We start from the raw sequence: 26,845 nt of genomic DNA, 5'->3' as shown, positions 1-26,845 counted from the left end.
AACAGAAATTTTGTTTTCCAACCAGCTCCAGTTACGAGTGTGCTGCCATGTTACTATGTGCTTTATTAATTCCAGTCTTATAGAAAATTGTCTCCAGAAGCAAAGTTTTAATCAGGGAAGCATGGATTTCAGTGGTACCATTTAAAAGTGAATATATTACACATATATCCATAAAGAAAAGATGATGATGTGGCATAGCATTATTTTCTATTAATATCCTTCTCCCAGATTTGCAGCTAATTATTCACATACAGGCCAAATTGTGAATGGCCCATTACAGTTGGCCCATGGTATACATAATTGCAGTACTTGTGCACAGAGGCTACTCCATGCTAACAACTCCTGAGGCACAAGCCACCAGAAAAGGGGTAAGGCAATGGCCCCATCCCCCTCGGCAATGGCTCAGACTCCTAAAGAGTGATGCAGGGGACATGTTTTCTCTGTGCATCAGGGAGCTCTGGGAGTCATTATACTTCTCTGAGCATAGTGTGACTCCATACAGCTTCAAACAGAGGGCAATAAATAAAAGCAGCTAATTTTTGGTAGATGAAATTTTTGATTTTAGTGAGAGCTGTGCAGAAGACATTATAAAAAGTAGATGAGTTATGTGGTCAACACAATGGAGAGGGGCTCCACAAATGACTTCCTCATTATTCCTTTTCAAGATGGTCTACTCTTTGGAAAAGAACCTTAATCTCTATTTGTGTAATACACAGATTCAAAACTAGCTCTTCTACCATATGGAAGGAGATAATATTATTATTTTATAACATAGGTATTTTGTTGGTGACTTGAGAAGTTTAAAGATAATCTGCAAATATAGACAACTATAAAGATTAGTGTTTTGAGGCTGACACATTCAGTACATAATTAATTTAAATTTAAAAAAATCTAAATATTGTAATCTTCTTCTTTGTAATGCTGGATGCTCCCCTTCCAAGTAATATTTCAGTGTGCATGCTGTGACTTTACACAAGCCACAGGATCCTGTGGGAGCAAAGAGGCAGCCTTCAGAGGTTAGGTAAATCCAAATATTCTGCAAAAATGAATAACTTGTAGGTTTTATTTAAAAATGAAAACTGTCCCAAATTGCTCATTTTTGCAGAAAGTGTGGATTTACCTAATCTGTGTAGGCCAAGTCCATGTTCCCAAGGAGTTCTATGTAGTGCAGGTGGCAGTGAAGGGACATCATCTCAACTTTCTTTGTTTACTACTTATACTACTTATATAACAGTGCTACCATGTTCCCAGAACTGTTGGATCTCTCTCTAGCAGAGGTGGGCTGGGAAGGCACAGCTCAAATAACAATTTGGAATATCATTAGTATTAAACTATGGTTCAGGTTTTGGGTTAGAGGCAAAATCAGAGCTAAGGTTTGGATTAGATAGTGTCAAATTCTCATGAGTGAATTTTGGTCCACAAAGGGACCAGAAATCTCATGGGACCAGATATCCTTATAAGATTTTTTTTACATCTTGAGATGAGGTTTCAGCCTCATCCAAACTGAATCTGAAAGACTGCGACCTTTTGGATTTTTTTTTTATTGATGCTGAATCAAAACCGTAAGTGTAGGTTCAGATCCAGGGGCTCAGATTTGAAGCCCCAGAAATTCTAAGGGTTCAAACCAGGTACTAGTTTTAGTCCATCTCTAATCTCCGGTGATCAGGGTATGGAAAATAATGTCTGCTAAGGAAATATTAACAATCTTGTTACAATGTTATACATATATTCACCATTCTAAAACCCAAGAGATATCCTTGGAAACCCGCTAAAGTTAATTTCTCTACCTTTTATTTCTTGAACAAATTTTCATTGCTGGATAGTGGAAAATCTTAGGGTTTCTATAAGATGACCTTGACAATAGCATTAAGAGGCCATCTCCAAAAGAACATCTTGTATATCCTGTAGTTGGACATTTTTTAGTACTGTACAAATGATGAAGTCTTGGAGGCAACTGGTGATGGTATTGCCAGAATTATAGCTGGTTGGTGATATTTTTGTCTACTTCCTTTGAGCTTCTCAGGGTTAGCCATCCAATTTATCTTTTTAATACACAGATATTCTATCAGTTATGCAGGATAGGAAATCTGTGAAGAGCATATATATTTCATTTTTCACTTGTTCCCTAATAAAAAAATGTTTTTTTTTAATTATTTGTTTACTTGTCTATCTAAAGTGAAGACCTCACTCCGGTTGAACCAAGAAACCTCCCCAGTCAAGGCTGTCCATCATTGCAACTCTCCCTGGTCATGGATGGCTGGATGGGATTGCAGTAAAATGCCATCACAGCTCCTGCTAGCTTGATGTTGAAATAGATGTTGTTTCACAGCAACACATTCTTTAGAGATTCAACCTTTAGAACCGGTCAGAAAATTTCATGTGAGAATTTGTCCAAATCAAAATATTTTGCTGCGATGGTTCAGTTTCAATGCCTGGTTTTCTGCCAGCTTGCCTGCCTGGCACCTTGGCACCCCACTTGCTTACTGCCTTGGAGGCAGGGACTGGAAGGCTTCCAGGATGTTCTATTTTGGGGCAGCCCACCAGGTAGACTGCCACAGAGGTGGAGTTCCATTCCCTTTCATGCAGAATTTCAAATTTTTAGATTTTTTTTTTCAAATCAGAAGGTGCAAGAACCTTGTAGTAGACAATTATGAATAATCTGCCTACTAGGCAGGTTTCTTCCTCACCCCCATCAGTTAGTAATTGGCTTATACCCTGAAGCACGAAGGCTTATCTCTTGTCTAAAAGGCACAGGCTGTTTGATGCATATTGCCAGTAAAATATATTTAGAGGAGCTTGGAACTTGTACAGTATACCGTAACTCGAAAATACATTTGAAATTTTAGGCAGCATTCCCATCTCTAATGGAATGGAGGGTACATTGTTATTTTTATTTCTACCGTACACTATTTCTGCTTACGATTAAATCTTCAGAGTTACTAAGCATACATAATACAAATGCTGAGTAGTGTTGCTGCACTTCAGCGTGCTGTATGTAGCTGTATTTCAGTGATTGAATTGGAGCTGGGCAAACACTGCAAAAATATTTTCCTTAAATACTACACTCTTAAATGTTCAAATGAGTTTACTCTGGCTATTCTTGCACTCCTTTTGTGTTTGTTTTCTGAAATTTTTTGAGGTGCAAGGTTTATTCCCATAAATGGTTGTCTAATTTCAACAGAAGCATTTGTGGAAATAGAATTTTAAATGTACTCATATGAAAGTGTCTGCATGTTCATGCAGTCAAGGAAGAGAACAATCTTAGCTTGTGAGGTTCTTGTCCCATTATCATGATATTGAGTGCTTTCATATGCAACAGTGCCAAGTGATGTTTCTGACCAGTTGCAACTAAACAACATCTCAAATGTCTAAGTGAATACTCTGTACTTTCAGAGAACTGTTTGCAGTCAATCTAGAGGGGCAAAAAGGTTGAAGAAATAAATAATGAATACATTTGATGAAATCATTGTACTGTTGCAGAAAAAGGGGCTCAATTCATTGCGTAAATTATTCAGAGTAAATTATTTGTTAGGCTCTGGTTGATATATACTGAATGGGGCAAATTCTGCTAATTTCTGGAGTTACTCCATTACAAATTCTACTCAGAGTTTACGATCTAATTAAGAGAGATTAAACAAGTGAGTGTGACAACTGGAGAGAAAGAGGAGAGAGAAGAAAGGAATTAATAGGTTTATTGCAGATGAAGATTGAGGATGGCTGTTAGTCTCTCTCACTTTCATGAGCTTTAAATTCATTCACTTAAAAAAAGAACACGAATGGGAAAAGTGTACGTCATGTACCGAAAGGCTGTTCTGTTTAATTAGAATATTGCAGGTAAGATAAAGCCCGATAGACCAATGAGATAACATGGGCTATGTAGAATTAAGTCTGATGGTAACAGTTACATATTTATTTATTTATTTATTCAAGTATCAAACAAATGCACAATGTGTCAGCAAGAAATTGCTTAGTATTTAGAACAAGATGCAATATTTAATAGCTTCAAGAACACTGTATGTTTCTAAAATGCCAAATCAGTTTGGAGAGATTAAAAGCCTTCTGGGCATGTCATGATCTTGACTCAAAGCATTACATAGTCCAAGTTGTAAGTAACAAGAAATTTGGCAAAGCATAATTATTTTTAATCAGGGTTCCATAAATAGTAAGGATGTTCTGTTTAAAGAAAAGAAGTTAAGAACCCTAATAAGTCTATTTAATCAATTTGCAGTGTAAAAGCATTCCTGTCTTCTGTAAAGACAGTACTTAGCTGGAGGGTTAAATTCTGCTATTGGGCCTATAATGAGGATCTCGGATAAACAGGCTTCTTTTTTCCCACAAGAATGTGCTCTTTCATCAGTCACATCTTTCAAAATATAAGATGAAAACATACAAGTAAAGTATCAGAGGGGTATCCGTGTTAGTCTGGATCTGTAAAAGCAGCGAAGAATCCTGTGGCACTTTATAGACTAACAGATGTATTGGAGCATGAGCTTTCATGGGTGAATACCCACTTCATCAGATGCATGGGCATTCGGCATCTCATGCATCAGGCGAAGTGGGTATTCACCCACGAAAGCTCATTCTCCAAAACGTCTGTTAGTCTATAAGGTGCCACGGGACTCTTTGCTGTTTTTACATACAAGTTAGTTGGATTTAAACAGGCATATTTGGTAACCTTTTTGTATTTTTTTGACCTGTGAGATGATATCTGAATTTGGGGCTCGTTGTGCATAGGTGATGTGCTATATGAATAAGCTATTGAGTCAGACCTGTTTATTGTAGGAGAAGCTAGTAGCATAACCTGTAGTTAAGGTTATCTAACCCTTTCCATTATAAGACAGGGTTTGTCAGTTGCTTGTTACTTTGCCAAACTTCAACTGTTTGGATTAAAACTTCTATATCTGGTGTCTGCATTGGGATTCATTTTTTCTGGACAGCTTCAGCATCCAAACTGTACAGGGGATGAGGTTCCAAAGGGCATTTAAATGACTGAGACTGGCCTGACCCTCACACATTCCAAATTTGAACCCTCAGCTTAGTCCTCTGATCAATCACTAAACCTTTCTCTGTATTCATGGCAGTAGAGACCTTTGCCCTAAAGGTTATCAGTTTGTACTAACGATAGTCCCTGACTTTGTGGAAACATACTTCAACATTCTACTTGAAACAAGACCTTTACTGCCTTCCACTTGACATCTTGCAGTCCAAGAAAGTGAAGTTTCATGCCCAAGATGTTAGAAGAGTAAGTACTAGCTCAAAAGGATAAGACCGTCCAGAAAATGAGAACAATTTTTGTTCTCTGTGGCAGGCTGTCATAATATAATTCCCAATTCTGAACCTTAGCGTCCAGAATATGGGTACTAGCATGAATTTCCCTAAGCTTAATTACGAGCTTAGATTCTGTAGTGCTGCCACCAATCAGGACTTAGAGTAGAGTGCCTGATAAACTCTGGTCTCCCCCAAAACCTTCTCTGGGGGCCCCAAGACCCAAATTCCTTGAGTCTCACAACAAAGGGGAATAAACCATTTCCCTTCCCCCTCCTTTCTTCCTCCCAGCTCCTTTCCGTCCTGGGTACACTAGGAGATCACCGTGATTCAAACTCCTTGAATCACCACACAGAGAGGAACGATACCTTCCCCCCTCCTCTTTTCCCTTCACCCAGAGGCAATCCAGATTCAAACTCCGTGAATCTAAAACAAAGAGGAAATTCACTTTTCCCTTCTCCCCCCTGCTCTCTTTCCCTTCTCCCCACCAATTCCCTGGTGTGTACAGACTCAGTTCCTTTGAGCCTTAACTAGGAGAAAAAAATCAGACAGGTCTTAAAGCAAAGCTTTTAATAAAAAGAAAGAAAAAAGGTAAAAGTTTATCTCTGCAATTTAGATGGTAAAAAGTTACAGGGTCTGTCAGCTTATAGAAACTAGAAAGACGCCTCCCCACCCAGCAAAATACAATTTAAAATACTTCCAGCAAACTACACATTTGCAAATAAAGTAAAGCAAATAAAAAGACTATACCGCCTTTCTACCTTTGTACTCACAAAATTGGAATAGAAGATTAGAGAGCCTGTAGGTACTTGTGGTCACTCTCAGAGCCCAGAGAGAACAAAGCAAAATCCAAAAAACACAAACAAAGGCTTCCCTCCGGCTTCCCTCCACCGAGATTTGAAAGTATTTTGTCTCCTGATTGGTCCCCTGGTGAGGTGTTTGTTAACCCTTTACAGGTAAAAGGAACATTAACCCTTAACTATCTGTTTATGACACAGGCACAGAAGTTTCAAAGTCTCTAAAGATGGCATATTTGAATGGGTCAAGTTCTGAAATAAATACACTGGATAAATAGAAAGTTCAGATATAAATATTATAATTACGATATGCTCTACAAGATAAATAGCAACAACATGCACATCTCATGTAGAAACCTTCAAGACCAAATTTTCATTAAGAAAGTTAAAGTGTGATTTGTTGGATCCTGAAAGTGTCTGTGTCCTACTAATTCTCTCTGTCTTCCCTGCCTGATGATGTTCTACTACTGAATAGTAGTGTGGCCTAGGGGGAATGGAGTACAGGACTGGAATTCATAAGATATGGGTTCTCTTCCTGGCTATGACACTGACTGGCCTGTTGAATGACTTGACATTCTGTACCTCAGTGTTCTCTTCTGAAAGATGAGGATAATGGTACTGACCACCTTTGTAAAGCACTTTTGTGATCTACTGATGAATAGTGCTATTGAAGAAAAAAATATTATTTATTATTAATTCCCAGTAGTTGTCCAGATCCAAGCCAGGGTCACCTCAATCTACTTGGAGGAGGACAAATTACCTAGCAGTCATCTAGATTGATGGATGAGTATAGTATGAGATTTATATATAAGGAACAAAACTGTCCTATACCAAAGGAGTGCTTTTACATAAATCATAATCCTGTATGAATACATCATTTAAATGTAAGTTGCCTAACTATACCAAATATACACAATATTATTCTTAAGCACTACATGCTGAAACTAAGTACAGAGTCCCAGATCCACAAAGATATTTATATGCCTAATTTACATTGAAATTAACAGAAATTAGGAGCCTATACTTTTGCAGGTCTGGGCCTAATTTCCGTGCACGCATTTTGTCAATTATAGACATGTAAGTTGGGTGCAATTTTCTTGTTGAACATAATGAAGTGGATATTATCCAATTGTCTAATCTGATAAAGGACTCCACCTACTCATTGCAAAACTTGCTTTTGAATATGAAGTGTAACAAACTAACACCCTGGGCTCTAGATTCTAAAGGAATGTAGGTATGGTGGCACTGAGCATTACCATGCCTAGTTCTTAGGTGCTTAGAAAATCACTGGGATTCACAAAGCCTGAGTTTGGCGCATAGACTCCCCATACAGTTAATGGGGAGAGAGCGGCACCTCAGAATGGGATTCAAAAAGCCCGCATGCTAGGTGGTTTCTTGCATAAAGTAGCCAATGGGAGATGTTAAAGTGAGGGGTATGGCTAATTCCTGCTTGTGTCAGTGTCTTGGAGATCAGTGCTTAAATCTGGGCTGCTGGGAGGCCCCGCATTCCGCATGGGATTCTCAGCTGCAAACCGTCTCTTGACATTAGGTGTTCATGCCATTTTAGCAAGAAGACTGGCAGGAGATGGGGAGGAGGACCTCCCCCAGAACTTTTAGCCCAGTGGTTAAGATACTTATCTGGATGCTGGAGACCTCTGGTTCAAGTTCCCCTCTGCACCTGATGAGACAAGGGGATTTGAACTGGGATCTGAATCTCTGGGCTATAGGATAGTCTGATGTGGGGAATCCTTCAGTCTCTCCTGTTGAACCTATTCCATTGTGGATAACTAATGAAAGGATATTGGGTGAGAGAAGAGAGAGTGAGAGAGTGCATGCAAGCATGAGAATGAGTCAATAGTCTGGTGGTTGGAGCACTCACCTGAGAGGTGACAGCTCCCAGTTCAAATGCCTTCTCCTCCTGAGGTGGAGGGGGTGGTCTTCCACATCCAATGTGAGTACCCTAACCATGGGACTAAAAGTTATAAGGGAGGTGCGCCTTCTCTCCTCCCACCAGCTGCTGCTTTGGGTACGCTTGCCCATAGGTGCCCCATCCGATGGGCAAGCTCTGAACACACTTTCCGGGAGGCGGGATAGATAGAAGGACACCTATCTTCTCCTGGTTCATACATCACACTGGGGCTTAGGCATCCAAACTTCTGCCTACATGCTCAGAGGAAGAACCATAGGTGCCTAGGCAACTTTTACTGCAAAAATGTGGTATCTAGGCATTTTTAGGCCCCTACAGGTTTTGGAAGTGGCTGAGTGAGTGTTTTGTGAATTCTAGTGGGGCCTGATTCTGGAATTTAGACACCCTACGTGGCAGATAAGTGCCTATGTCCTGTAGTGGATCAATCCCTAATCAATTTCCTGTTCTGCAGCATATTTTTTAAATATAAAGAATTATTGAAAAGCATGTTTATTATTAATGTGCGACTGAGCATAATTTAATGTATTTTTGTCTCTTGTGTTTTTGTAGCCATCATGTATGTAATGGGAGCACTTGGTCCTGCCGCAGGATATTTACTAGGAGGAGTTCTTATTGGTTTTTATGTTGATCCTAGAACGACTGTTTATATTGACCAGAGTGACCCTCGATTCATTGGAAACTGGTAAGAATAAACTGTTTTTCAAAACAGCACTTTGAGTTATCAGTGGCACAGGTAACTTGGGAGATGCAAGATATCTAAACTGCCTGTTGAAATATTTAGAAAGGAAGCCAGGAGAGAGAAAGTAGTTAACAATGACTGGATTGACGTAGGATTCAGCAGTACAGACCTAGCAGACAGGATAGGCTATTGATAGACACAAACACATACTATTAAATGGATACAATGACACCATCTTCCTACTGCTACAGGATTCCTTTTGATTGGTGCTCTGCATATGGTACAGTAAAGGTAGGATGAAATACCAATAGTATGCAGCACAGCAGCAGCAGACCTAGAGGTATGGGGTCACTGCTCTCACACTGAGGCAGGATCATGGGGCGATCCAGAGCAGGGAAAAAGTAGTTGGATCACTTCAAAACGTACCAACCCCATGTGCTCTTTTAAATTGTGCAGACCTGAATAAAATATGTATTTTTGTATTAGAAAAACATATTGAATAATTTCTTTGTATATTAAATTTAATTATACATTTAAAACAGTGCTAAAAACATTCTCCAATCATTGTGTACTGTACTATTATACCTCTTAACTCTTGTATCTCATGTGACTGAGGGTATGTCCACGCTGGAGCTGGAAGGTGTAAATTCCAACTCAAGGAGGCATATGTGTGCAATCTCTAATAGAGCTAGAGCACTAAAAATAGAAGTCTAGCTGCAGCAGCATGAGCGGCTGGCTGACCCGAATATGGAGAGGATTGTACTAGAGGCAGCTAGCCCCTCCTGCTACTCGCACCACTGTGATTACACTCTATCATTAGCAAGCTTGCTCAATCCGAGTTAGTGCAGCTGGAATTTACACCTTCTAGCTCTAGTATAGACATACTCGTAGTTTGTGACTGGCAGGAACTCACAGAGCTAAAGATACAGATCATTAAAATCATTCGCTGACAATTGGTGAGCACTTAGCTGCTGCTGAGGTGTAACAGTCGTCGTGGTTATGGAATATCTCTGGGCACATAATGACTTGGTGAGCATGTGAAATTTGCTTGGAGATGCCAGCTTGAGCAGTCAGGTCCTGAAGTGAGTGAATCAGGCTTTGGCTGGCCTTCCCAAAGCAGCTCATAAATCTCACTTTAAATTGCCATGAAGACCTCAAATAAGTGGTCTTTGAAGATTTCATAGTCCATTATCTCTCCTGGGAGTGTACGCTTTGCATCTGAGCCACTGGTTTTCTTGCTGGTTCAGTTCAGTAGATATTGCAGTATCCTTGAATCATTTTGTTGGTTTATATAAGTTAGAGATGAAGTGGCATGCCTATGTTTCACTGTTGCCAGACCCTTGATGCAGTTTCTCTCTGATGCTCAACTCCAACTTAGAGATAAGGTGGAACATTCCGTCTGGCTCAGGTCAAAGCCTCAGCCAATGGATCAACAATGCTCAAATGTCCTCAGCATCAGTCTTGGACCTCCTGAGGCCTATTCTCACTACAAACACTATGTTACCATTTCCAGTAGGCCAAACCAAGTTTGAGCTGCGGTACAACCTGGTTAATATTTTCCACTAAATGACTGCAGCCATATCTTGGGTGTGTATATACCTAATTCCAATGACCCCTTCCTCTCTAAATTAGTCTTGAAAATATTCCTTCTCTGGAATGTACTAAAGCCTTTAGCAGATCCATTCAGGTTTTTTGTTTTGTTAGTTTAAATCCAGTGAAACAATGTTCAAGATAATGATCTTTAAATGGCTGTTAGACTGAATTTTCAGAGTAGTGGACTAGAAATCCATACTCCTGAATGATATGTCAGACATTCACTGTGTGACCTTGGGCTTAACCAGTCTGTCTTTGTTTAACTATCTACTTACCTCACAGAGGTGTTCTCTGCGTTTAATTTTGTGTTAGAAAAGTGCTTTGAGATCGTTGAGTAAAAGGCAGAAGTATAAGTGCAAAAATATGTTTAATTCTTAGCAATTTTTTAGGGCATGTTGATGCTTATTTGGCCAGAGACATGTCAGAAATGATAGCCAGCCTCAGATTAGTACTTGTCAAATGATTTGCTGGGCATCCGTATGGGTATCTTTGTACTGTGTAGTTTTCCAAAGTGCGGCATCATGCATTTACATTAGGCTTACATGTATTATGAAATCTGTTTTTGAGTAGAGTGGAGATTTACTCTGTCTGCCCTGTAGGTGTATATTTTTAAAGAGAAGTTTCTATATTAGTTTTTCTGTGTTATCTGTTTGTTGAGAAGAATCTTTTCCCCAACTATATCAAAGAAAGTTTTTTTTCTTATTAATGTTGCATTCCTTGCCTGTTGCACTAGAATGTTGAGAATATCCATTCTCCTTTTTTTCTATAACAGTTTTTTCATTTCCTTTTTCTGTTCTGAAACATCCCTAGAACATTTTGGTTTCCAATATTAGGCTCTGTCAGAATTACTTTGGAGAAGAGAGCGATATTTTCATAGGGAAATAATTTTAATAGGCTCTTATTCATCCACTCATTTTACCTGCAGAGATGGGGATATTTTATTATGTCTTTTGTGTTACCATTTTGATGTTAAAAGGAATGGACGTGTAGGGCAAGTATTATATCTTTCAGCAGGTATGCTCAAATCATCCACTGGTGGGGAGGCTTAATAGCTTAAAATATTCAGTTATAAGAGTTTCATCCAAGTCACTTGTTGGAAGCATGAACAAAAGAGTAAAGAGATATTATAATTATAGAATATGAATTACTGGTAAGAAATGTTCCACCGAACAGACATAGCATGGGCAGCAGCAGTGAAAAAAACCGTGGCTAACTATTAATAGACAATTGTATGGTATTTCTGATCTATTCACTTTTTACCAAGCTTTCTGTTTCCACTAATGATTCTCTAAAATTTTGCCTCTTAAAATTTAAAAAAATATGCCCATTTGTGTGACCTGTGGTAATTTGTTTCACAATCCAGTCGAGCTAATCAAATAGCTTCTGCAGTATTCATAAAATCTGACCCTGATTCTTTTTTCTATCTCTGAGCAGTGTGTGTTTGGTTCTTGACTGTGAACCACTAAAATCAATAGGTGTTTAAAAACGGACTTGAATGGTGTAGAATCATGTCCTTGTTCCCTTGGCACATTCGTTAGTCCGGTTGCAGGGAGATCCAGAAATGTAGCCATGCATGCCACTAACATCTATTTTATGGGGGTCCAGAAATTTGCCCCCAGGAGGGGAGTGTCATTTGGGCAGGTTTTATTTGACCGATTTCATCTCAAAATTCTAAGCATATTGCAGTCCTTATTTCAGAGGTGTGATTTTTTTTTCAAAGTAGCAATACATTTTAAGATAAAGTTGAAGTTTAAGGAGTTTGGGACCTGGCAGCCTCAACCGTCTCCCTTGAAGTAATGCACTGTCACTGATTCTCTTTCTTTGCTTGTGTTAGAACTATGAAGTGCCTAAACTCACTTGTCACAGAAACCTAGGGGAAATTATATTAATAATCAAAATAATTATAAGTATGACGATAATATTGCAGAGTAAATGTAACAGTAGGGAGCAAGTATTGGTTGCTGTGGGTTAGTTTTTTTATTGAAAAAACAACAACCCTTCCTTCCTTCCTTCCAAACATATATTATGCAGAAATGCAATTTGATTTAGACATTATTAGTCAACTGAATCCAGTAAGAGCCCTTCTGAGGACATCTACAGTTCTAACTCTTCATTTGAATTTCAATAGAAATTCATTTTGCTCAGCTTATTGAATTCTGGGTTGTTTTAATGCATCTTTGTAAACTGCATTGAATAAGTTTGATCTTCTAATGCTGCCTTTCATTGTCTGTTCCACACAAAAAGTTGAAATGATTTCTCCTGCTCTGTCTGGTTCTTTCCTAGCGTCCATTCCTGTTGTTTTGAGACACTAGTACTTGTTTAGATGCCTTTTGAGGTGTTCCCCATATCTTTATCCTTCAAAACACTAAAAAGTCCTCTATCTCCTATGTTCTAATTAATATAAATGCCATTTGCCTATTCATTCTTCATTGTTGAATGTTGAAAAAACCCCTTATCTCTTTTGACTGTTGTCCAGTTCTTTTATATCTATCATGTAAGCCAGTGTACAAGATTACATACAGTGCTGCAGTTGTGACATCTCCAGCATTTGGTATGTTGCCCATACATACATAGTATGGTGCCTCCCCCCGATCCCCTTGATCAATGCTTTGTGTTTTGGTGGGTATGTCTACACTACAGCTGGAACTACGTTTTCTAGCGTAAGTAGGTAGATGCACTAGCATTGCTCAAGCTAACGCACTAAAAATAGCAGTGTAGCCAGGGGTAGCAGCTTGGGTTAGCTGCCTGAGTATGTAGCCAGGAATCCGGCACAAGCTGCGCCTGTGCTACCCCAGCTATGCTGTTATTTTTAGTGTGCTAGCTCAAACAAAGTTAGCATGTGTCTGGGAACTCATGCAGGGAGCATGTTCCCAGCTGCATGTACCCTGAGAGCCTAAAAGGAATTGTTTACTATATTTCTATGCACTGTACTAATTTATTCCCTGTGGGATAGTGCCTACTAATCCTCCTAAAACTCCCATTTCTAATTCAAACTTCTCTATGTATCTGTTAGCTAAAAGGAGTGATTTTCTGGTTTATCTACTGTCAAAACTACATAACCAAAACTTCCCATCACTTCATTTTGCCTAGCCATTATGATAGTTACCTGCACAGTTTTCTAGTGCCTGGCTTGTCCTAGATCTAACCACTCTTGATCCCATTTTGCATGGCACACAAATCATCACACATATGTGTATGTCAGATTAGGCCCTATTTAAAATTATATCCTGTATTTTTCTTTTCATTGCAAAAAGGGGGCCGAATGCTGTTTCTTTTACTCATGTAAATAGTCATGTTGACTTTTGTGACTGTTTTCCCATATGTAGTGTATAATATTTGGTTCAGTGTCTTTATGTGATAGGTGCCAGGTCTCTAGGTGCAGGTGATGAACAAAGATGTGAAATTCAGCCCTACAACCAGTGATTTGAAGTCCAGGGGCCTGACTCTCCTCTCACACTTGTATGCTGGTGTAACACCATTGATTTCAGTGGATCTGCTCTTCATTTACATCCATGTAAGAGGGGTCAGAATCGGGACCAAAGAGTTCAGTGTTTTCAGTAGGTTGGAGCAGTTCTGTGGGGCAAATTGTGGAGTCCTTTCTTAGGGCTGGACTTCTTTACGGAAACACCCAGGTAGGGGACAAGAAACTTCACAATCCCCACCCCCACCCCCCAAATAATCCAGGGGTCCACAAACCCTTTCCCCTTACTGCAGATCTCTTAAGATGAGGAAAGACCTCAAGAGCTGATCCTATATTCCCTGTGCTGGTGCCATATGGCTATCAGCCAGCAGTGTGGGATTCACCATCTGACACCTGTCCCTAAAATCCATTTTTGAGGAAGATTCCCTGCATGGAGGGGGACCCTGGAGAAAGTTAATAAAGCTTATGGGCTCCAGTCAGTGGCAGGGCTTATAGAGTGGCAGGCAGGGGGGTGACGCCCTCCCCTCTCCCCCAACCATTGACCTTTAGTTGTATTTGTGGCACCTTTTCAAGCTAGTAGGTATAATTGAAAGTGGCACTACCGAGGACCCATTGTCCCTCTTGGTTCTGCCACTGCATAAAACCTGGCTCCACTATGGGCTCCAGGGAGGATGATCTGCATTCTTGCAGCCATTGACCTCTGTCCTACACATTTCTGATCCCCAGTCCTGCAAGACACCTTCAGTGTGATCCAGGAGAATGAGGCTGTGCTTTTCTATAAATGCTTGATCATACCTTCTGCCCTATGGGAAAGTAGAGATCCATCTGTGCATAGGGACCCTGGTCTTGGGTCTCCAAAGGTCTATTTTTTAATCTGGCAAATTCCCATTAATTTCAGTGGGAATTTGCCTGAGTTTGAGCTAAGTAAACCTGAGTAAAGACCATCTCCTCAGTATTTGGTACAGTATAGTTGAAACTGAATGATGGTGGTATTCTTAATAGATGCTCCCTTTGATTTCATTTTGCATTCAGTACCCCAGAAGAAGCTTTGTGTTGACTCTTCTGTTCTGTTAATATTTGTACTTGCTTTCCAAACATTAGCACAGAATATGGTTTTCTGTCTAGTTACAGAAAGTGGTAGCCACATAGTTTTCTTTGCTATTTTTGTTCCACATAATGCATTAGCTCTCAACTGTTACTCATATTTTCTCCCTTTAGGTGGAGTGGATTCCTCCTTTGTGCCATTGCAATGCTCCTTGTGATATTCCCAATGTTTACTTTCCCAAAAAAGCTCCCACCTCGACAAAAGAAGAAGAAGAAGAAAATTAGCTCTGATGACATTTCAAGTGATGATGACGTCATGAAAGAGAAAACAAACAGCAAAAGACAAGTGGATAGTTCAATTCCTGCTTCTATGGGATTTGGAAAGAATGTTAAAGGTAAAGTGTATGTATTTTTTTAAAGGATCACACATACAATAGGGTTTAAAATCATACACAGGGCTATATTCTGGACCTGCATGAATTTAACTGAGGGCAGAATTTGGCCATATTATACTTATTGATATTAAAAAGAGATGGATATTTATATGAGGGGAAAAATTTTAATAGATGGTCTGTTCTTCTAATTATAAAGTACAGTTACGATTGGCATACTGAATGCGGAAAGCACAGTAATCTGAATACCTTTTCCTTAAATTATCATAGTGTGTTTAGTATTTAGCTGTGGAAAGATAACATATTTGCTTTTTTTAACAAATGTCTTCTGTGCTTAGAAAAAAAATGAAGTTTTTTCTAAGCTTTTTAACTTGCCTAAACAATATCTATCTGTCTTATTTATTTATTCTACTTACTTATGTGACCTCCATTATCATAGTATCTGAGTGTGTCACAGTCTTTAATGTAAATATATACATCTTAACTGAAGCTATATTATTCTCATTGGAATAAAGTGCTCCTCTTACTTGTTATAGTCTGTCAAAAATAGGAGAAAGGAATCCTTGCTCATCATCTTTTCTTATCTTGGGGCAATAAATTGTGGAATATTATATTATTCCATATAAATTTTCTGCCAGTTTGATGTTAAGTTTCTGTGTGTCTGCTTTCAGAGTGCTAGATTTCTGTCAGGCTCTGAAATCAGGAAATAATAATAATACTAAAGCAAAGAGATCCACTGGTGATTATACTAGACTTGCATTTTAGTCAATAAAACTATTATTATAAAGTCTAACCATTGTTGAAATGAAACTGGAAGAAAGACAATAGTTGCACTTTTTAAAAAATGAGTGAAGTTAGAGCTCATGAAAGAGAGATTGATAGCATAGGCTTAAGTAAGGCATAACGTGGAATGGTACAGGACAAGACTTCTGCTACAGTTCTGTGAATCCAGCTGTGTCTTTATACTCTTGCTGTTCTAATTTTGGGTACCTGTGAAGTGGCTGTTAAATGTACTAAGTTTGTGGCAGTTTTCTGATTAGCACAATGGGAACTATGAAGAGACTAAGAAACCTCCTGTCACTTGTGCCATTTAGGCAGAATTTGAACTCCAGACTCAAAGGGTATGCCTGCGCAACAGTTAAACACCCAGGGCTGGTCCGTGTCAGCTGACCTGTGCCAGCTCCAGGTGGAGCCTGAGCCTGAACGTCTACACTGCAATTTTATAGCCCCAGAGCCCAAGTCTTGCAAGCCCGAGTCAGCTGACCTGGGCCAGCTGTAGTTGTTTAATTGCTGTGTAAACATAGCCCAGGTGTTTAGATAGCACTGGACTGAATGTTACAGTTGCTCTTAGTGTTGGTGACAATCCTGAATCACATATCACATTATTAATACTTTGTTCTTTTCTTCATACTAGTGGTATTCTCTAATTTAATTGTAAGGAGCATCCACTCACATACGTAATACCTTTCTTTGCAAGGCATTTGCTATCTCTCAGATGCATATAGTTATAGCAGCTGCAAGTTCCGTTTGTCTCTGTGAAAACTGATAAAATAATGGAAAGTCAGAAGGGCTGTAATTGTGTTGTGTGCTGGTTGTCTTGGCAGCAAATAACCGGGTCATTACCAGATGTGCATAGCAAACAAGACAGATGTACAAGGTCCCATTCTTCAGGACTTCCCTCATTTTGTGTCTCAATCAGAGATGAATAGTGATGACACAAAGGTGCATTCAGAGGGGCTCAAAAGATAATAGATTCAGAGGCAAATTGGATGTAGTTACTTCTCTAGAGATTGCTATCTGTACAGCACTAGTGGCTTTTATTAGGTAAAATCATTTTCAGAAGTCGATGTAGTCAGTTGGATTTCTTTCTTCAGGCACTAGGGGCATGCCATTGGCAGAAGTAATTCTGAGCTCTCTGGGTAGGTCCAGAGTGTGTCACTAGCTCAGGGGAGGTCTGGGAAACATGAGCACATTTCCTGTTGAATGTCTTCTTCATCAGCATGACATGCCCGAGTCTCTCAAACCGCACAATATTTTAAGATGAAGGGCCTGTTCTATTTGTACAGGCAGATGGCCACAATAAGGAAGAAAAACAAATAATTTTTTTAGCGAGATCCTTCTAGATACCTACTATGAAGAAATAACAACTAGTAGTTTCATATTTCCTTCTGTTTCATATACTCATCCTAACTACATATAAGAATGGTACATACTGTATAGGGACCAATTCACAATTTTTTTGTCACTGAAAACATTAGTAAGTATTGGCCATTGTATTAAAAGTTTTCAGTTTCACCGCAGAAGAGATTCACCATGTGGAACAGGTAAGAACTGCACTTACTTTGGAGGTCAGAAAGATGTTCAACCAGTTGAGATTGCTCAAGGAAGAGAGATTTGCCTTAAATCATAATAGCTTTTCAAACAGGATGCAGTTCACTGAAGGACAGCAGGCCTGAATGAGGAATTCATCACCATTTAAGCGCTGGTGGGGTTAATGCGAGGTTTAAGTGGAGTTTATGCAATGCAGAGACCCTTCCTCAAGCCTTTGAATTAGGGTGAATTTCACCCAGGGTGGGGAAAAATAACAAACTTACAGTTATACAAGCCCTTTCTCATTGTATCAGAGAAGCAACACCTAGCAGTTTCTTCTATTATGCCCTTTCCCACAAAATAAGTATCTTTGTTCCAGAAATCTGAGCTATATCATTTTAAATAGGGAGGTAATGATATTTTAAAAATGGCTTAAAACAGAAGTTTGGCCAGTAAGAATAGACTGAGTCACTAATCTCCATATTTAGGGGGACGTGTGGCCACCTATCAACAGATTTTGCCAACCCATCTGTAATGCTAATTCAATACTTCTGATGAGGATAACAATGTTCTGCACAATCTGCAGACCTGAATTTTAGTGGGTACTATAACAACGACAGTGCATCTTAGGCCTGTGGAAATTTTGATCAGTCTCTCTCTCATTATTTTGGCCCAATTGCAAAATGGGGCTCAGGTGTTTCAGTGCTCAAAGTTGCAGTGCCTGAGTTTTAGTCAGATGCCCACCCAGTGGAATCCATGCACCCAGTATTAGGCCCCTAGGCTGTATATATAGTGCATTGGAAGAGATAGGCACCTAGGAATGGGATCCCACAAAAGCTAGCATGCTGAGTGGGGAGTAGCCTGAACTAGCCAACAGCAGATGCAGGGGAGAGGAGAGTATCCTAAACCTTGTAAATCTGATGGCATTACATGCCTAAGTCCAAGCTGCAGGGAGGCAACTGTCTCCACTTGGGATCCATAGTCGGGAACATTCTTTGAGTCAGGTGCCTAACCCGTTCCTTGTAAAAACAGTGGCAGCACACATCTAAATCCACACAAAATGGCCAGGGGTGGGGAAGCAGGTGGCCTCCCGTATAGCCTTTAGTTCAGTGGCTAGAGAACTCACTCAGGATGTGAGGGACCTTTATTCAATTCCTTCCTCTACCTGATGAGAAGGGATTTAAACATAGGTTTCATAGCTCTCAGGTGAGTGCCTTAATATATGGATTATGGGATATTCTGATGGGAGGGGGTCTCTCTATCGCTCCTCTTGAAGCCATTCCACTTTGTATAAAAATCTGCATTGGACCAGAGAGACAATATGACTCTCTAGTCCAGTGCTTAGGGTTCTCACCTCTGAGAGAGAGGCATTTTTTGAGAATGCCTGCTGGATCGGGTCCTGCAGGCAAGATGGGTGTGGGAAAGCTGATCTTCATGTGGTTTGAGGGTCCTGCTGGGGTTAGGTGTGAAGTGCCTAAACTCTCCGTGCCTAAACTGAGGTGTTGTGCATGTGCCCAGCTGCATAAATGTAGGTGCTCAGGGGCTTAATAAATGTGAGCACCAGGGGATTTTAGGAGTCTCCATAACTAGGCAGTAGCTGAGCAGGGCTTTTAAGAGTTTCAGTGGCGCCTAAATAATGGAGTTAGGAGCGGAAGTCCTTTTGTGGATCTAAGCCCTTGCAAGCAAGAAAAAAAAAATCTTCAAAGGACAAACCGAATTTAAACTCTTGAGGAGAAGTCCAAGCCAGACTCAGGAAAAAAGGAATGGAGAAAAGAGAAAATTGGGTATAACATATGAAGGAAAATAGAGAGTATAGCACAGTGTAAATATCTTGGGCCAGAGCAGGTGTATAATATATAAACCAATATATAAACCAGAATACAAGGGAGAAACACACTACTGGCTCATTGCCTGAGGTCTTCCATTAAAATAGCAAATGTCAGGAATTCAATAGACATTTGGACTGGGAGTCAGGAGATCTGGGTTCTACTCCTGTTTCTGCCACTGTCCTGTTCTTCGGTGCATCACTTCACCTCTCTGTGCTTCTGTTTCTATTCCCATGCTTGGTCTGTCTTGCCTTGAAGTGTTTACAATCTAAATAGTCAAGGACTGTGCCCCATAATATGTTTGTAGAGTGCCTAACACAATGGGGCCCTATCTTGAGTGGAGCCTCTGGTTGTTATGGCAATACAAATAAATAATAATAAAATTTACTTCAAACCTCCATACATGGCATGCATATTATGCTCTATTCAGCTGTTTGGCTGCTCCCCAAGTGCATTAAGACCTGTCCAGAAAATCCGTATGAGAGCAAGTTTAAATGATTGCACTGATATAGGACAGATAATGAAACATATGGCAAAGAATGATTGTAGAATTTAATACTTGTGTTTAATATACCCATTCACAGTACTAACATGTGTCTGACATAATAAGGTGCGACCTTAGTCAGTGTTAGGTTATTTCCATTTATATAAATATTAGGGATCAGGCCATCCCAAAGGTGAATGGGGGACAAGAAACTCCAAATGAAATCTCAGACATTATTTTCAAATTGTTACATGGGGAATGGTGAAGAGGTTGCCTCTCTGTAAAATTAGCATGGAATTTGGCCCCCTAATACCAGAGATATGGGCATATCCACAGGGACATCTATGGAGCAGCCCTCTGACTATGTTCCTGTATACCTTAAAAAGGGATTTCCTATGGGCCTGCAAGGAGATAATACTGTAAAGGGAACACTCTGCTTCCTTGGTCATCTGGCTCAGTTGTGTTAGAGTTGAGTCCCCTCTGCTCTGTACTGCCCAGGAATAGGGATAAAAAAAATTTTCAGTTAAGAAAAACTGTGATTAAGCTGGATTGAAATTACTGAAGTAGTTTAAATTTCTTTCCCATTCTGTTTACCATGATTTAGGAACTTCTCTAGGGTAGTATTTACAATTGCTTGTCCATGACAGTGAGTCAAGCAGTGATCTGACACATCAGTTACAGAAACTGAAATGGTGATTACACTGCTCTACAGCCAAAATGCTTCTGAAATAAATGTAGTCCAACTTTACTAATTCTGGGTCACTGAGAACGAAAATGATGCTTAAAATTGTTGATTGGCTCTAGTTTTCAAGATATGCTCTTGGGTCAGTATATACGACCCTTGACTTGGGAATGGCGAAGGATAAGTGAGTTATAAAGGGAAGGGATCTCAATTTAAACCAGAAATGACTAAAATACATCTTTGACTGGATCTATGAATAAATCTATGACTGGGTTTGGACAGTACTTGCTTTTGAGGCAAAACAATGAATGATGCAATCTGAAGCTGGTATTGCATCATACATGATATGAATTGCATCATGTTATTCCTAGAAGTCATGGATGATGCAATCATAACGAAGCTTACATCACTCTGCTGAACAAATTGCCCTATATCAGCTCTAGAAATCATACAGTGTGGTGCTCTCTTATTTGTCAGTGTTTGATTTTGCAAAAGGACACATTTCTGTTTAGCCAAAGTGAGCAGAGATGCCTCGTACTTGTGTGAACAGTGCAGATAACTTCTGCTATGTTTGTGGTGAAGTGACTTTTGCATCACAAAAGCGCAGTATAACCACTGTGATTAAGAAAGCCTATCACCTTTCTTTTGGCTGCAAAATTGGAGATCAGGACAAGAGGTGGGCCCCACGCATATGCTGCAACACTTGTGCAACAAATCTTGGCCAGTGGTTGAACAGGAAAAGGAAATCTATGCCTTTTGCAGTGCCAGTGATTTGGAGAGAGCCAACAGATCATACCAGCAATTGTTACTTCTGCATGGTGCCTCCAGTTGGGAAAGTTGTGTCAAAGAAGAAAAAGTGGACTGTGCATTATCCAAACATTCCATCAGCTATCTGCCCAGTACCCCACGGAGAAGAACTGCCGGTTCCTGATGCACCAGAATCATTCTCACTTGAGTCAGACGAGGAAGAGGAAGAGGATTAAACTTCTGGTCCTGAACCATCAATGTCACAGGACCCACATTTTCTCCCATCCTCCTCCTCTGAAGCACACCTCATAACACAAGGTGAACTGAATGACCTTGTCAGGGATTTGGAACTACCCAAGAGTAAGGCGGAGCTGTTGGGCTCCAGACTACAGCAATGGAATCTCCTGGCAGGCTATCAGGGCAAATGCTTGCAGACTATTGCTGGACAGTGACAAGAGATGCTCCATTTAATGAATACAAGAGACAAGCCAAGAAGCGCCGAGTAGACACTGAATAGGACTAAACTATGTACATAATAGTTTTTTGCCTCTTGTTTCATAATAAATTTTATTTATAGAACCCTTTTGCTGATTTTTAAAGTGTTACATAAACAGGACAGGTGAAATATTATCATGTAAAGCAACCATAAACACATGAAAAGACCTAGGTTTACAATTTATGATTAAAACTCTACTATCTACACAATATACATAGACATAAAATGTAAAAACTTCAATATCTTAGAAACAGTAGCCAATCAATTGTTTTAATTGTCATATTTGAATTCAGCACATCAAAATACATAATAAATATCACATTTTATCTCTGAAGCAGACAACTTCTCAAAAATTGTAGACCAGTGTTATAATATAGATAGATAGATAGATATGCTCAAAACTTAAGAAGAGAAAAAGTCACCGGTGGACTATCAGACTAGTCCAGGAAGGCTACTTTTAATTTATATTTAGTTACTTATTGGTGTTATTCAAGAAATAGGCTCTCTCTCACAGTTATGGCAGTGAGTTAATGGGAAAATGTACAGCTGGGCTATTACATATTAGATACTCCTGGGGGAATTCTGTGCTACTGTGTGCATAATTAATGATTAAAAATAATTAATTTTTTACGCAGAAAAAAGCGTCTGCTGAAATGCTGCTGCAGTTCCACTTTTTGCCCACCAGAGGGTACTGTGGTTTAAGAACAGCAGCAGCTTCCAGCAGAAAATAACTTCTTCAGTTCTACTTTTTGCCCACTAGAGGGCGTTGTGGTGCTGGAACAAAGCAGCAGCTCCGAAACTATAGAAAACTATAGAAAATAATGGTGATTTTGATGATGGATTGTCTTTAGAATTCTGTTCGTTGAGGATGGATTCTCCTAAACAAAATAAGTCAATGCAGTTATTTAATTATTATTACCATACTGTTCATTTAGTATTACTCATTGTGTTCACTGACAGTAGTACTTTAAAGGTGAAATTGTAAAAGGAAGATCTGCATATTTCAGCTATTTATTTTTTATCACAACTGTATCTAAAATGATAGTACCATAGAGTAACAACTCTATTTTTTGCCCAAAAATGAGAATTCAAGAATAGTCCAGAAGGAAGAGAGGCAGTCCTTGAGAAAGAAGTATGAAATAAAAAAGTTTACCAACCTGAAGATCCTGCGTGTTCAGACATGTTCCTTTCATCATCTTCAATGCAGCTTCCTTCTGAGACGGAACACCTCTCATGATGTTGTTTCATTCGGGCAACCAGGCCTTGCATTTCTTTGTGGCACTGTTTGCATTTTGCACGCATGCCTGTTTTACCCTCAAGTAGAGGAACTTCATTAAAATATTCCCAAACTGGGTCTCTTTTACGGCCTGCTGCCATTACAGGTTTTCTCTTCTAGTGAGAGAATGATATGATAAGTCTCACATCAGTGAAGGCTACACTCGGAAAGACCTCAAGACTTCTGGAATATGCTACTCAAACAGTTTTACTTTTGTTTCTGCTGCCTGTCCCTCGCTTCTCACATTTATCTCCAGACTTCTTCTCCTTGTCCAGATCTATTCCGCCTGCAACAATCTTCTATTCGTTGAACTTTTTGAAACTTTGCACTTTTAGAGAGAGGTAAGGGATTGACTGTGTACACAAATTTGCAGAGGGACAATAGAGTTGAGGTCTGTTATTTCTCAACTCTATTTATTTATTTATTTATTTAAAAACATTTTTTGCTGTTAACAAGCATATTATCTCCGGAGACACAAATCCACAATTTGAGAAATGCAAAACTAAGCATCTCGGATAATATCTTCTAGACTGAGCACTGAGTCCCAGTGGGTAGATTGAAAGATTAACCTAAATAATCTATACAGACGCCCCTGGAACCCTATAAAATTGGGTCCCTAATGCATGAACTATTGGAACTCATTTACAAAACTTTTCTTAAACATTAAATGAATATATTGTCTCATACTATAGAATTAGAATTTATAATCCTTATTCCATGATGAGATATCTTTGAGCAATAATGTATCTTAATTAAAACTATCTTTAGATAGATAGGTTTTTTCTTCAAAGAGCATTTTATCAAAAAAATTCTGATTTAAATTTAAAAAATCCGATTTTTTTTTAAATCATTGATTTTAATCCACCTGGCCAAGGTTCCTGCCCAGCAATTTACTTCCCTCTCCCTCAGCTGCTCCATTACCCCCTGACTCCTCCAGGCCTTTGCACTTCTTCTGAGGAGTGCAGGAAATACGGTTCTGTATTGTAGTTTGAATGAATTGTTACTCAGAGTTCTGTATTAATATGCCTACTAAGGAACATATTTGTCAAAAAACATTTCCTGAATCTTTTTTGTTATCTGTATTGTTACAGACATACTTGCTGACGGGTGTTTTGAAATAAATGACAAAAAAGAATTGTAATTGGTATGATTATATTGTGTTATTTTGACAAATAAAATATGCAGAATTTTGCAGAATTTTAAAATATTGTGTTCAGAATTTTTAATTTTTTGTTGCGGAAATTTTAATTTTTTGTGTAGAATTCCCCCAGGAGTAAATAGAGTAGCTTGTATGTATTGATGTTATAAGGGTGAATTTTTTACAAGCAATGTAACTGATAGAGATTTATTTTGTTTTCTTCCACATCCTCTTTTTACATGGTTCGAGAATGAAAGGGCATCCTTAGAAAATGACAAAATGGTGGAAGACCGCAAGTTCTTGTTAAACAACAGTCTTCTTATATTTGTGCCATTGATGTGCATTATGCAAAAATAAGTGCTAATATTTTTGTTGTAATAAGAAACAGCAGTAAGATTTCAAAAGGTTTAATGACAACTCTGAAGCAAAAAACTAGGCCTGTGATAAGCTGTTGATTGCCACAAACCTTACAAAAATAAAGATAATACTTGAAATATTGGACACTTGGACATTGTGAAGACTTTAAGGATCCATTATTTTATATCCACAATTCCAACATAGTGTCTGATCTTAAATAATTATTATGACTGGCAAATTTAGCTATTTTCAATTTTTTTGCTTATTGTACCCATTTTGTGTATTTTTTTATTCATAATGTAATAAAACTTTATAAAGCTTCTGCCAGACAGAATTTTGTTTTTGTCATGTTAGGATAGTAATGAGCCTAATTTTGGATGTGCATTTTATTTCCATAGTGGCTTTGTTTAATTTGCACTAACTTTGTCCCCTGTGCTAGAGAACTGTAGTTCAGTTTCCAGAGAACTCTGGCTCATACTGATATTAAGTTATATGGCTGCAGCCTGAGACTGTTAAGAGGTGACTTGCATTATATAATGTCCAGAAAAAAACTCTCTATTTTAAGCCAATAATTTGGAATAATCAAATTAGAGTTTGCCTTTGAAGAATCTATCACAGGTTTTATAGGACACCTAATGCATGGTATAGGACCGTTAGAGTTTTACTTAGCCCTATGTAGACATGCAACCCTAAAGGATATATTCAATAAAGCTGCTAGTTTTTAATTAGTAATGAACTTTAGCATATTAAATTGAGCTCTCAGTAACCTGAGAGATGCAACTAAAAATGTATTCAGATTAAAACCCCAGTTCAGAAGTCCAGCACAAAATATCAATTTAGTATCTCTATAATGAGCTATACCAAAATCCTGAGTCCAAACACCCCTGAAACTGAGTTTCCCCATGTAGATTGGACTATGAACTTTGCAAAGTGTTGTGACATTTGGATTTGGCATTTTATAGCGATACTGTGATTCAGTCCTGGGTCCAGAGTTCAGCTTTGACTGCTTGGTTTCATCTTATTTCTAGAGATATACTTAGAACAGCTCTTTTATGATGATGATAAACTATCTGTGGTGGCCACTGTTCCGGAAGTTAGAATGAACAGAATATAGTCCATGTTTTGGCCAGCATTCACCGTGTTGTGAACTATTGTTCACTGCCTAATTTTTGCATCATTTTCCTTCCAAGTCACTCACTTCTGAAAACCAGATTCATCTCTCTCTCTCTCTCTCTCTCTCTCTCTCTCTCTCTCTCTCTCTCTCTCTCTCTGTGATGGGATTGTTCGTGAAATTACAAATGGATCATAGAGAGTGCCAAAGATTGCTATACTGAATTCTCAACTCTGAGGGAGATTGGGCTAGGAGACATGGACTAGCTAGTCACAGTCTCCATCTTCTCTGCCCTTTCTGTGGTGCTTTGTAAGGCTGCCTTCTCAAAGAAGAGAAAAGTGCAGGGGGGGTAGCCCTGCCAGCAGGCAGCAGTGGGACTCAGTGGGGTTGACGTGTCGATCTAGGGTTTTCTACTGTGCTCATCACCACAGCAGCTGCTCACTACATATGTTTAAAAACCCCAAATAGGCAAACTGAAATCCAGTTTCCAGTGGCAAAAAAATCAGCCAGGGCTTTCCCTGCCACCTCTTCTCCACTCTCATGCTCCCAGCAGCAGAAGTTCACTGCTTTGGGAGGCTGCCGACTGCATATTTTTGGGGGCAGTTATGGCTGCGTGGTTGCTGCTGGGGTGCACTGGTGCCTGTTCTGCTTCTCTCCTTATTAATCCAGGTTTTGAGGGAAAATTATGTTCTTGGTCCTCCACCTTATCTCAGGGGTACCCTTTGTACTGCTCCCCTCCACCAGCCCAACAGCAGCAGTTCTCTTCAAAGCTAGGCTGCCCCTGGAAGCCCAGACCCTCTGCTGTGATATGTGAGGCCCTTCAAAAATTATTTAAATAAATCGACCCAGTTAGGGCTACAATTAACATTGACGGCTCCCCAGCCCCTTTAAAAATCACCCCACAGACTGAGGAATGAGAGATACACTTGGAGTTAATGTTATTGTAGTGAATTGGATATTTTTCTCTTAAATTTCCTTTTGAATGTATGATAAACTTATATTTTTATGTCTTGAATCTGTAATATAGCCATCATACGATTTTAGAAGTGTTTCCTTTTAGTCCTTGTCATTCTAATTTGGTTTCCAAAAATGTTCATTGATATATTTTTGGCATTGTCATGAAACTGTAACATCATCTCCTAACATTTGCATCGATATCTTATCTTCCTGCCCCAATGTCACCTTATTTCTTTCTGTTTTGACATTGCAGTATCATAAATGTTCAATAACAGTGATGCAGGCTTAACAGCCTTGTCTATTCTAGAACATTTATGTTTCAAAATAAATGAAAGCTTCTTAG

At 39.1% G+C, this 26,845-nt stretch overlaps 1 protein-coding gene across 4 annotated transcripts in view; it reads left to right on the top strand.

Moving 5' to 3' along the window:
- The window catches only part of SLCO5A1 (solute carrier organic anion transporter family member 5A1), a 139,235-nt gene that overhangs the window by 45,116 nt on the left and 67,274 nt on the right, over positions 1–26,845 (top strand). For all 4 annotated transcript variants that reach the window (XR_003999159.1, XR_003999157.1, XR_003999158.1 and 1 more), the window contains exons 3-4: positions 8,539–8,671; positions 14,901–15,121. Coding sequence is in view for 1 of the 4 variants with exons in the window: in XM_030553248.1 (XP_030409108.1) it covers positions 8,539–8,671; positions 14,901–15,121 (354 nt within the window). In the remaining 3 variants the exon portion in view is untranslated. The remainder of the gene's footprint in view (positions 1–8,538; positions 8,672–14,900; positions 15,122–26,845) is intronic.

The sequence above is a fragment of the Gopherus evgoodei genome, chromosome 2 (genome assembly GCF_007399415.2).
Source record: "Gopherus evgoodei ecotype Sinaloan lineage chromosome 2, rGopEvg1_v1.p, whole genome shotgun sequence".
NCBI classification, from domain to species: Eukaryota; Metazoa; Chordata; order Testudines; family Testudinidae; genus Gopherus; species Gopherus evgoodei.
The sequence above is the reverse complement of the archived record's forward strand: the minus strand, read 5'-3'. Positions and strand labels throughout refer to the sequence as shown.